Here is a 12468-nt window from a genome sequence, read left to right on the forward strand (position 1 = left end):
CAACAAGCAGATTATCCAGTCGTTAACTGCATTTCAGTTTGTGGATTCTTGCTCTGCATATATTTTTAATTCATTTACAAGATGTGGGCGTCGCTGGCCAGACCAGCATTTATTGCCCATCCCTAGTTGCTACCTTCTTGAACCACTGCAGTCCCGGAGATATAGGTACACCCATTGTTGTTAGGAAGGGAGTTTCAGGATTTTGACCTCGCAACAGTGAAGGAATGGTGATATATTTCCAAGTCAGGATGGTAAGTGACTTGGAGGGGTAGTTACAGGTCATGCTGTTTCTAGGTATCTGCTGTTCTTGTCCTTCTAGGTGGTAATGGTCATGGGTTTTCAAGACACTGCCTAAGGTAGCTCGGAGAGTTCCTGTGATGCATCTTGTAGATGGTACACATGCTGCTACTGTTTGTTGGTGGAGGGATTGAATGGAAGGGGTAGCAATCAAGTGGGCTGCTTTGTCCTGGATGGCATCAAGCTTCGTGAGTATTGTTGGAGATGCACTCATCAAGGGAAGTGGAGTATATTCCACCACACTCCTGATTTGTGCTTTGTAGACAGTGGACAGGCTTTGGGGAAGAGGAGGTGAGTTACTCACTGCAGGATTCCTAGTCTTTGACCTTCTCTGGTAACCACTATATTTATATGGCTAATCCAGTTCAGTTTCTGGTCAGTGGTAACCTCCAGGATGTTGATAGTGGGGGATTCAGCAATGGTAATGCCATTGAATGTTAATTGCTGACTTTGTTTACAAAATAACTGACTATATTTCAAAAGTAATTCACTCAGCCACTAGATGGTTTCAAGAGATAGAATAAGACACTATATAAATTATGGCATATTCACTCCAATGCAGGGGGTTATAGAGGATGCTACGAAAGGAATTTTGGAATTACAAGACTAAGGAAATATTGAAGGAGGTACATAATTACTATATAAATTTTGCTTTTCTAATTGGCAATCAAATTCAAATGTATGAGGGGAAAAATGCTACATTAATGCAAGAAGTACTTTTCAGAAGTTGGCACAAGAGTACATTTTTGAGACAGGCTAGCAGGAACTGTCAGGTACTGGTACTTCTGCAATGTGCTGTGGGTTCAGCTGTGTATTAATATACAAGAGGCAGTACAACTCTGGAATCAGGTTCTGATCTAATTTTGCAGTGCACTTCAAATGGTGAGAGGATCCACTGGGACATCACTTTCTGCTTAGATTTGGCATCATGTGCATCATATGTAAAGTTGGATCCACTTCATAACCCGACATTTTTACAACCTTACAGCAGGCTCTAACTTCAATTCTTTGAAAAGTAGGTGTGTTTGCTTTTTCAATACAGAACATGTTCAACAAGCCAAGTTTGCAGACGACACTAAAATAGGTGGAATGGCAAGTGGTAAAGATGATATAAAGAGTCTACAAAGGGATATAGACAGGTTAAGTGAGTAGGCAAAAACTTGACAGATAGAATATATTGTAGAAAAATGTGAAGTTATGCACTTTGGTAGGAAGAATAAAGGTGCTGACTATTATTTAAATGGAGAAAGACTGCAGAAAGCTGCGGCATAGAGGGATTTAGGGGTTCTCGAGTATAATTCACAAAAAAGCTAGATACAAGTTCAGCAGGTAATAGGGCAGGCAAATGGAATGTTGGCCTTTATTTCAAAGGGAATGGAGTATAAAAATAGGAGAGTCTTGCTAAAACTATACAAGGTATTAATAAGACCACACCTGGAATACTGTGAATAGTTTTAGTCCCCTTAACTAAGGAAAGATAGACTGGCATTGGAGGCAGTCAAGAGAAGGTTCTCTAGATTGATCCTGAGGTGGTGGAATTTTCGTATGAGGAGAGGTTGAGTAGGTTGGACCTGTATTCACTAGAGTTTAGAAGAATGAGGGGTGACCTTATTGAAACATATAGGATTCTCAAGGGGCTTGAGACAGTGGATCAGTGGTGGGCAACCTGCAGCCCAGGAGCCATAAGCAGCCCACCTGGGTTCTGAGTATGGTCCTCAAGACATTTTGTTGACTGTTGCCCATGCGCAGGGTTGCCACATTCCACTGATTTCTGTTAGTGTAGTTTTGCTCCATTCTTTCTCATTACATGCCTTCCTATTGTCTTCATCCAGGACAAGCTTGTCCACAACAGGCAGGATAAACCCAGACCGGGAGAGGGAGACCAATATTGGATCATAGAAACAAGAAGCAGGATCAGGCCATTTGGCCCTTCGATCCTGCTCTCCATTCATTTTGATCATGGCTGGTCATCAAATTCAATATCCTGACCTCCCCTTCCCCCATATCCCTTGATCCCTTTAGCCCCAAGAGCTATATCTAATTTCTTCTTGAAATCAGACACGGTTTTGGCCTCAACTACTTTCAGTCTTTGTGAATTCCACACATTCACCACTCCCTGGGTGAAGAAATTTCTCCTCACCTCAGTTCTAAAAGGTTTACCCCTTACCCTCAAACAATGACTCCTAGTTTTGGACTGCCCCACCATCAGGAACATTTTTTCTGAACCCTGTTAGAATTTTATAAGTTTCTATGAGATTCCCTCTCACTCTTCTAAACTCCAAGGACAATGTCACTGAGATCGCTGGGGAGGACAGGGATCATTGATGTGAGGAGGGGGAGACGGATTGTCTCAGTAACCTATTAAGGATCACACCTATCATCAGTTCATCACATCCTGACAATCACAGTCAGTGACATACTTTTAGCCTTATGGGTTTATTTTAAGTTAATAAATATTCTTTTATGATTTATTACAAGACTGAATCTTTCCTCACTTGTTTGCATCTTTCTGCACATTGTGGTATATATTTTCAGTTTGGTACAAAGAACCGGTGTTCCAAGTTCCCTTTCTGGGTTTTGGGATACCCTCGCATTTAACCGTGGCGAGGTTCTTAACAACTTTCATTGCTCAATGTATCTACGTCAGTGTTCATCCTTGTAGCTTTTCCCTAACTTCTCTGAAGGCACGATGTATTTCATGCTGCTTCAACATAATCGCAGTCTGTTACCTACGAAGTGAAGTTTAAAAAAATCTTACTTTGATAGGACAGTCAAAGTTTTCATGAAATCCTTCTCTGGTGTACAGTCCAACCACCTGGACCTGTTGGGCAAGAAAAGTAACAGTCACAAAAAGGATCACGTAAGAAACCAATGGAAGCTACATTCGCCAAAAATATAAAACGCACAACTGGTGAAGCTTCTTTACAGACACAAGGTGGGTAAATACTGTGGGGTACTACCTTTTGACAGGACTGTTTGATCTATACAAGAAGTTACCAGAATTTTCATTTTACATCTACTAATGGACTTGCTGTGTATTTCTAGCATTCTCCATTCTTAATTCAAATCAAAGTGCGCTTCTGAATTAGTTCTCAAGGCATCATATGAACCTACAAATTAGGTGCAGGAGTAAGCCACCTAGCTCCTCAAGCTTGTTTCACCTTTTAAGAAGATTATGGCTGATCTAATTGTAACCTCAACTTCACATTCCTATCTACCGCAATAACTTTTCACCTCAAGAATCTGCTTCTGCCTTAAAGATATTCAAAGACTAAGCCTCAGCCATCTTTTCAGGAAGAGAATTCACAACATCCTGAGAAAAAAACCAATCCTCATCTCTGCCTTAATTGGATGACTTCTTATTTTTAAACAGTGGCCCCCAGTTCTAGATTCTCCCAAAAGAGGAAGCATCCTTTCCACATCCACACTGCCAAGACCCCCCAGGATCTTATATGTTCCAATCAAATTGCCTCTTAGTCTTCTAAGTCCAACAGATACAAGCCTAGTCTGTCCAGTCTTCCCTCAAAAGACAACTCACCATCTCAGGTATTAATCTAGAAAACCTTCTCCGAACTGCATCTAATGTATTTACATCCTGCCTTAAGGCCAGTACTGTACACAGTACTCAAGATTGGTCTCTCAGTACCCTGTATAACTGAAGCATGATGTGGAGATGCCGGCGTTGGACTGGGGTAAACACAGTAAGAGTTTTAACAACACCAGGCTAAAGTCTAACAGGTTTATTTGGTAGCAAATGCCATTAGCTTTCGGAGCGCTGCTCTTTCGTCAGATGGAGTGGATATCTGCTCTCAAACAGGGCATACAGAGACACAAAATCAAGTTACAGAATACTGATTAGAATGCGAATCTCTACAACCAACCAGGTCTTAAAGATACAGACAATGTGAGTGGAGGGAGCATTAGGCACAGGTTAAAGAGATATGTATTGTCTCCAGACAGGACAGCCAGTGAGATTCTGCAAGTCCAGGAGGCAAGCTGTGGGGGTTACTGATAGTGTGACATGAACCCAAGATCCCGGTTTAGGCCGTCCTCATGTGTGCGGAACTTGGCTATCAGTTTCTGCTCAGCAACTCTGTGCTGTCGTGTGTCGTGAAGGCCGCCTTGGAGAATGCCTACCCGAAGATCAGAGGCTGAATGCCCGTGACCGCTGAAGTGCTCCCCCACAGGAAGAGAACAGTCTTGCCTGGTGATTGTTGAGCGGTGTTCATTCATCCGTTGTCATAGCGTCTGCATGGTTTCCCCAATGTACCATGCCTCAGGACATCCTTTCCTGCAGCGTATCAGGTAGACAACGTTTGCCGAGTTGCAAGAGTATGTACAGTGTACCTGGTAGATGGTGTTCTCACGTGATGGCATCCGTGTCGATGATCCGGCACGTCTTGCAGAGGTTGCTGTGGCAGGGTTCTGTGGTGTCGTGGACACTGTTCTCCTGAAAGCTGGGTAGATTGCTGCGGACAATGGTCTGTTTGAGGTTGTGCGGTTGTTTGAAGGCAAGAAGTGGGGGTGTGGGGATGGCCTTGGCGAGATGTTCGTCTTCATCAATGACATGTTGAACGCTCCGGAGGAGATGCCATAGCTCCTCCGCTCCGGGGAAGTACTGGACGACGAAGGGTACTCTGTCCACCGTGTCCGTCTTCTGAGGAGGTTGGTGCAGTTTTTCGCTGTGGCGCGTCAGAACTGTCGATTGATGAGTCGAACGCCATATCCTGTTCTTATGAGGGCATCTTTCAGCGTCTGGAGGTGCCTGTTGCGATCCTCCTCATCCGAGCAGATCCTGTGTATACGGAGGGCTTGTCCATAGGGGATGGCTTCTTTAACGTGTTTAGGGTGGAAGCTGGAGAAGTGGAGCATCGTGAGGTTATCCGTGGGCTTGCGGTACAGTGAGGTGCTGAGGTGACTGTCCTTAATGGAGATTTGTGTGTCCAAGAATGCAACCGATTCCGGAGAGTAGTCCATGGTGAGTCTGATCGTGGGATGGAACTTGTTGATGTCATCATATAGTTGTTTCAGTGATTGTTCACCATGAGTCCAAAGGAAGAAAATGTCATCGATGTATCTAGTGTTGAAGGTCCTGTGCGGTGAAGAAGTCTTGTTCGAACCTGTGCGTGAAGATGTTGGCATATTGAGGTGCGAATTTGGTCCCCATGGCTGTTCCGTGTGTCTGGATGAAGAACTGGTTGTTGAAGGTGAAGACATTGTGGTCCAGGGTGAAGTGGATGAGTTGTAAAATTGCAACTGGAAACTGGCAGTTGTCGGCGTTGAGTACTGAGGCTGTAACTAAAGCATAACATCCCTATTCGTGCATTCAATTCCCCTTGCAATGAAAAATAATATTCCATTAGCTTTACTAATTACTTGTTGTATCTGCATACAGATACCCAGCTCCTTCTGTGGCTCAGGGCTCTGCAATCTCTCAACATGTGTATAATATTTTTTTTATTCGTCCTGCCAAAATGGACAACCTCACATTTTCCCACATTATACTCCATTTGTCACCTCATGTCCACTTCACAACTTACTTTCCCACCCATCTTTGTGCCATCAGCAAATTTAGCAACCATACCATCTGTCCCTTCATCCAAATTACCTACATAAATTGTAAAGAGTTGAGGCCCCAGTACTGATCTGTGTCACAGCATCATCACATTCTGCCAACCAGAAAATTACCCATTTATGCTTACTGTTTCCTGTTAGTTAATCTTCTATCCATGCCAATATGTCATCCCCTACATCATGAGGTTTTATTTTCCACAATGACATTTATGAGGCACCTTGTAAAATCATAGAATCCCTACAGTGTAGAAGGAGGCCATTTAGCCCATCAACTCCGCACCAACTCTCCAAAAGAGCATCTTACCCAGGTCCCATCTGTTGTAACCCCACATACTAATTCCCCTAACCCACACACTTTTGGACACTAAAAGGAAATTTACAATGGCTAATCCACCTAACCTGCACATCTTTGGACTGTGGGGGGAAACCAGAACACCTGGAGGAAAACCACAGACGTGGGGAGAACGTGCAAACTCCACACAGACAGTCACACCCAAGGCAGTGAGCTGTGAAGCAATGGTGCTAACCACTATCCACCATGATGTCCAATGTTTTCTGAAAATCTAAGTACATCACATCTACCAGTGCCCCTTCATTAATACAGCATTTGTTACTTCTTCACAGGACTCCAGTAAATTGGTTAAACACGATTTCCCTTTCACAAAACCATGATGACTATGCCTGATTATCTTGAATTTATCTAAGTGCCCTGTTATAACAGGTTTAATAATAGCTTCTAGCATTTTTCCTATGGTAGATGTTAAGCTAGCTGGTCTATAGTTTCCTGCTTTCTGTCTCCTTCCCCTTTTAAATAATTATGCATGCTATTTTCCAATCTCACAGAACCTTTCCCAAATCTAAGGAATTTTGGAAGAGTAATATCACCGCATCAGCTATCTCAATAGTCCCTTATAAGTCCCTTCTGACCCCAAGATGAAATCCATCAGGACCCATGGACTTATCCACCCGCAGTTTCAACAATTTGCCAAGGACCACTTCCTTGGATGGATTTGAGGTCAGAGAGGCATGGGGGAGTCAGTGGAGGAGTCAGTTATATGTTACTCAGGAGTTTAACCATGATTTTCTTCCAGTCTAAAATTTCCTGGGTTATCAGCCAGGTAACTGAGTCAGAACCCTCTGAAGTGTCCACTTCTAACTCAAGAGTTGGAGAAATGTTGCAAGATTTTGGATGCAGGGGGATTGTCATTTGGTGGTGCAAATTTACTGGACAATTCCTGAAGACTTGCACTGGAACAACAGAAGGTTCCTGAAGCATATCTTCTGGGGTATGTCCAGTCTCTTGAGTCTATCATCGAGGAAGAAATAGCGAGACATCTGGATAGAAATTGTCCCATTGGGCAGATGCAGCATGGATTCATGAAAGGCAGGTCATATTTAAATCATTTAGTGGAATTCTTCGAGGACATTACAAGAGCGGTGGACAACAGGGAACCAGTGGATGTGGTGTATCTGGATTTCCAAAAGGCATTCGACAAGGTGCTGCATAAAAGGTTGCTGCATAAGATAAAGGTGCACAGCATTATGGGTAATGTGCTAGCATGAATAGAGGATTGGTTAACTAACAGAAAGCAAAGAGTGGGGGTAAATTGGTGTTTTTCTGGTTGGCAATCAGTGATTAGTGGTGTGCCTCAGGGATCAGTGTTAGGACCGTAATTGTTTACAATTTACATAAATGATTTGGAGTTGAGGACCAAGTAGTAGTGTATCAAAGTGTGCAGAGGACACTGAACATCTGCAAAGGGATATAAATAGTTTAAGTGAATGGGCAAGGGTCTGGCAGATGGAATCCAATGTTGGTAAATACGAGGTCATTAATTTTGGTAAGAATAATAGCGAAATGGACTATTATTTAAATGGTAAAACATTGCAGAATGCTGCTGTGCAGAGGGACCTGGGTGTCCTTGTGCATGGATCACAGAAAGCTGGTTTGCAGGTTTAGCAGGTGATTAAGAAAGCAAATGGAATTTTGTCCTTCATTGCTAGAGGGATGGAGTTTAAAAACAGGAGGGTTATGTTACAGCTGTATAAGGTGCTGGTGAGGCCACACCTGGAGTACTGTGTACAGGTTTGGTCATCTTACTTGAGGAAGAATATACTGGCACTGGAGGGGGTGCAGAGGAGATTCACTAGGTTGATTCTGGAATTGAGGGGCTTGGCTTATGAGGAGAGACTGAATAGACTGGGACTATATTCATTGGAATTCAGAAAAATGAGGAGAGATCTTATAGAAACATACAGGGAGGTTGTTTCCACTGGCAGGTGAAACTAGAACTAGGGGGCATAGCCTCAAAATAAGGGGGAGCAGATTTAGGATCGAATTGAGGAGGAAGTTCCTCACCCAAAGGGTTGTGAATCTGTGGAATTCTCTGCCCAGTGAAGCAGTTGAGGCTACCTTGTTGAATGTTTTTAAGGCACAGATAGATGAATTTTTGAACAGTAAAGGAATTACGGGTTATGGTGAGCAGATGGGGAAGTGGAGCTGAGTCCACGAGAAGATCAGCCATGATCTTATTGAATGGCGGAGCAGGCTCGAGAGGGCAAATGACCTACTCCTGCTCCTAGTTCTTATGTTATTATCCCTGACCACGTAGAAACTGAAATATCTGGACCTATAGTTACCTCTATTTTTATAGATAGTTCCCACACAGACCATTCCCTAACTGAAAATCGAGGAAACTGGAATTATTTCCAGCACTGACTGAATCTGGTAAAGAAAGTGCAAAACTAATCATTTGACAAACTACAGACCACATGTTTTGAATAAGTCAAAGCAATGTTTACACTTTCTTTGGGGTCCCATTAATTTCCTGTTGAAGTTATAGTGGGAGATTGGGCAACATCCTAACCCAGAGTAATTAGTATTGTCACTTCAATGGAGCATGCCAAAGTATTTCATAGTCAACAAACTATTTCTCAAATATAGTTACTGAGTGATTGAGGCAAATAGCAACTTTTGCACAGTCAAGGTTTGATGTTTTTGACTGGGCTCTTTGCTCTTCAAATTATGCTATGGGTTACTTTATATCTACTTGAAGAGCTATGTCTGGCCTCAGTTGAATGCCTGATTAAATTTATTATTCCAAATTTGAGTTGATTTTCTCACACTAGATGTAATTCATCCCAATATTTGATTTGTTAATTATTGCTTCACAGTCAATGAAGGGCCAAAAGCGGCAGCAAAATACTTTTCTTCCTTTGCTACTGTGCATCCCTTCGTCATGTAAAAAGTCCTTAGGCTTATCCATACTAAAACCTCTATGTCGACACTAAGTCAATATGCTTAATTGGTACAGATTTTTGACTGTGATAAATCTCTGCTGCTAGTCATCTGCCAATATTGAGGTTTTAATAAAAATGTTTTTGTTTGATGCACACATTTCTATATTGTTTTTTACCAGCACCAACAGCAGAGGACCCAAGGCAGATGTTTGAGGAACTTCATTATTAACTGACCCCCTACCCCTCCTCAAACCGCCAAGTCCAATGGATGTTAAAAAATAGACACAGGCTATTTGGCCATAAAATTGGAATTGTTTATCCTCAATTGCTTTCCATTTTCTAAGAATTTTAAAATCCAGACAGTTGCGTTCAGTTCTGTAAGCCTTCTTCTTTAAAAACTTCATACACAAAATCTTACCCAATTCTTCCAAGAATCCAAACAAACTACATCCTCCATATAACCCCCCACCCACTAGCTTTAACTACCTTCAGTCGGGTCAGTTGCCAGGTTGGTGATGTTTGCAGTCAACTAGGAGTTGTGCCAGAGAGGTGGGGCTGTTGTCAGTTTGTAGGGATGGCAAATTGAAAATGAGGAACATCTCAAACTGCAACTGTGGCCAAGTGAGACCATTGCCCATAAACGGAACTTCTGCCCTGAGAGGTCCACTCCTGTGCTATCGCAACTATTCACACTGTGCTAGCTGAAGCCATTGAATGGATTGTTAATCTCGACATTCAACTACAACTATTTCCCCAGTCATGAGAAGAAAAAAAAATGCCTTCACATCACCTATGGCTTCTAAATCCATGATTACTCCTTATATGGACTTTGAACTGGGTTGTGATAATAGTGAGTAAATGAGAAAATATTTTCTTCACTACGGATGCAAGCTAACGGACCTAGAAATTACAGATCCAAGTTTCATTTCTACTTTTAATATTCAGGTCTTGCTCTTCTTCAGTCTGCAAGTAAAACTCATGTATTTACTGGAATTCCAACAAATGTTAACTTGAGTCTCATTAATTTCCCCTCACATTTTCTTGAAGAGTCTTGTGTGTATGTTATCTGGTCTGGGTGTTCTACAGACAGTCATTTAGGTACAGCAGACTAGTGGTGATGGTACTGGATCTGCGAGTCGGAGGTCATAAGTTCAAATCATACTGTGGCAACTTGTGAAATTGAATTCAATAAATCTGCTCATTTGTGAGCCTGCAGCAAAAAAAGGAATAGATTGTTAATAAACCCGACTAATTCACTATTATCCTTCAGGATAGGGAACCTACCATTTCCCTACCTGGTCTGGCTGACATGTCATTCCAATCCCATGCTATGTGTTATGACTGTTGGTGCCCTCAGGAAAACTAGGGATGTGCAATAAATGTTGGCTTGACAGTGTTGCTCATGTCCCAAAAATGAATAAAGCAATTCCTTTTGACAAATGCTTTACCTACTTCTATGTTTTCAAAATTCCTGTGTCAAAATGAAACGGACGCTGGACGTATGCAGTCATCATTTGTGAATACAGATACAAAGGACTCATTCCTAACTCATTGTTTATTTTAAAACAAGGGAAATGTTTCTAAGTTATGTAGAAAAAATATCTGAATTCCTTTGCAGTTCCGCACAGATCGTTAGATGTTCTTAAGCGTACAGAAAAAAATTCAACTCTTTTGTTACAGAAAACAATTAAACTAAATCAAATAAACTGAGGGACAAGCAGATAAAATCCAAAAGGTTGTAGTCAGTTTGCCCTTTAAACTAGAATCAACACTTTATTCCCTGAGGCTGGCTTTTTATTTTCCCACTACAAGGCAATTAGTACACTTGCAGCAGGTTGAATAAGAGCAATCAACCTTTTTAAAGTATGAATTATATTGCAAGCATCTCTCATACCGTTTTAATTAAGCACTTCATTTTGATTGAAAATAAATGATGCAAATTGCTGAGACAACTGCAGAGCACCTGCTCCACGAAAGCCAAGAGTCAAGCAAAGTCTTCCATTGAAACAGTAATTCTATTCTGGCTGTCTTAGCAAGACTACGCACAATTCAAAATGGTTTTAAAAAGAAAAACACATTTTCTGAGAACTTGTATGATCGACATCTAAGAAGCTGCAATTATGCTCTTACAGAAGTTCCAGGAGATTTTGCCATGAGTTAACTTACAGCGTTAATTGCACCATAACTGGTGTGTCCCTCTGCTGTTATTATTATGGCTCCATGCCATTAAAATCAACAGCACAAGTCAGCTTGGAGTTCAAGCCTTAATGACATGGTTAATGGTATTTTAGGAAGGGGGGTGGTTTTATTTCTCAGACTTACAATATAACAGGCTGTAAGTTCCAAGCTCTAGGGCAATTGCGCTGGGAACCAGCTGAAAACGTGAGTTAAATCACAAACTGCGATATTTCTGACCCAGAATAAGATAGATAAATTAAAACTGCCTATGGGTAAATATTGTACAAACCAACAGCAATCAGTAGCCCTTTAGTGGGACTCCTATCATTAGGTCCAACTGCCGACCTCCCCCAGCCTCAAACCAGCCAAGGTCAGATCAGCCCTGATCTTACTGAATGGTAGAGCAGGCTCAGGGAATTGTCTGGCCTACTCCTTGCTCCTATTTCATGGGCTGCAACTTCTGAAGGAGTGGTGATTGAGTCAGCCTGCCACTCCACTCAAAAGTACTTACCTGAAAATTCAAGTGATCTTATCTCACCGGCCCCAACTCTACTTTCTTGCTTGTTCCCCATTATCCTCATCTCTCTTGAATATCAGAAATCGTATAGCTCAGCTTTGAATATCAACAGTAGCCTTCACAGCTCTTCGCACAAAGAATTCCAAAGATTAACGATCCTCTAAGAGATGAAACTTCTCCTCATTTCTGTCTTAAATGGGCAACTCCTTATTCTGAAACCATACCCCTTAGCTGTAGACACCCCATGAAGGATACATTCTCTCAGCATCTAGTCAAGCCCCCGCAACCTGCTCAGCCTTTTCCCACAAGACAATACTTTCATCCCAGCAATCAACCTAGTGAACCTTCTTTGAACTGCCTCTACTGCAAGGATATCTCTCCTTAAATAAGACAATCAAAGCGGCACACACTCCTGTCGGTTCAGTCGCTACAATACAGAAGAGGCCCTTTGGTCCATCGAGTCTACACCGACACCTGAGAAACATCCAGCCTCCCACCTAGTCCCATTTACCAGCACTTGGTCCATAGCCTTGAATGTTATGATATGCCAAGTGTTCATCCAGGTACTTTTTAAAGGATGTGAGGCATCCCTCCTCTACCACCCTACCAGACAGCACATTCCAGACCATCACCAACCTACGGGTAAAAATGTTTTTCCTCAC

At 42.1% G+C, this 12468-nt stretch overlaps 1 protein-coding gene across 1 annotated transcript in view; it reads right to left on the minus strand.

Annotated features, from left to right (window-relative positions):
* vps41 (VPS41 subunit of HOPS complex) overlaps nucleotides 1-12468 on the minus strand; it is a 169899-nt gene that overhangs the window by 80875 nt on the left and 76556 nt on the right. The window contains exon 6 of the mRNA XM_078216544.1: nucleotides 3056-3118. Within this exon, the coding sequence (XP_078072670.1) occupies nucleotides 3056-3118 (63 nt within the window). The remainder of the gene's footprint in view (nucleotides 1-3055; nucleotides 3119-12468) is intronic.

Source organism: Mustelus asterias, chromosome 7 (genome assembly GCF_964213995.1).
Source record: "Mustelus asterias chromosome 7, sMusAst1.hap1.1, whole genome shotgun sequence".
Taxonomy (NCBI): domain Eukaryota; kingdom Metazoa; phylum Chordata; class Chondrichthyes; order Carcharhiniformes; family Triakidae; genus Mustelus; species Mustelus asterias.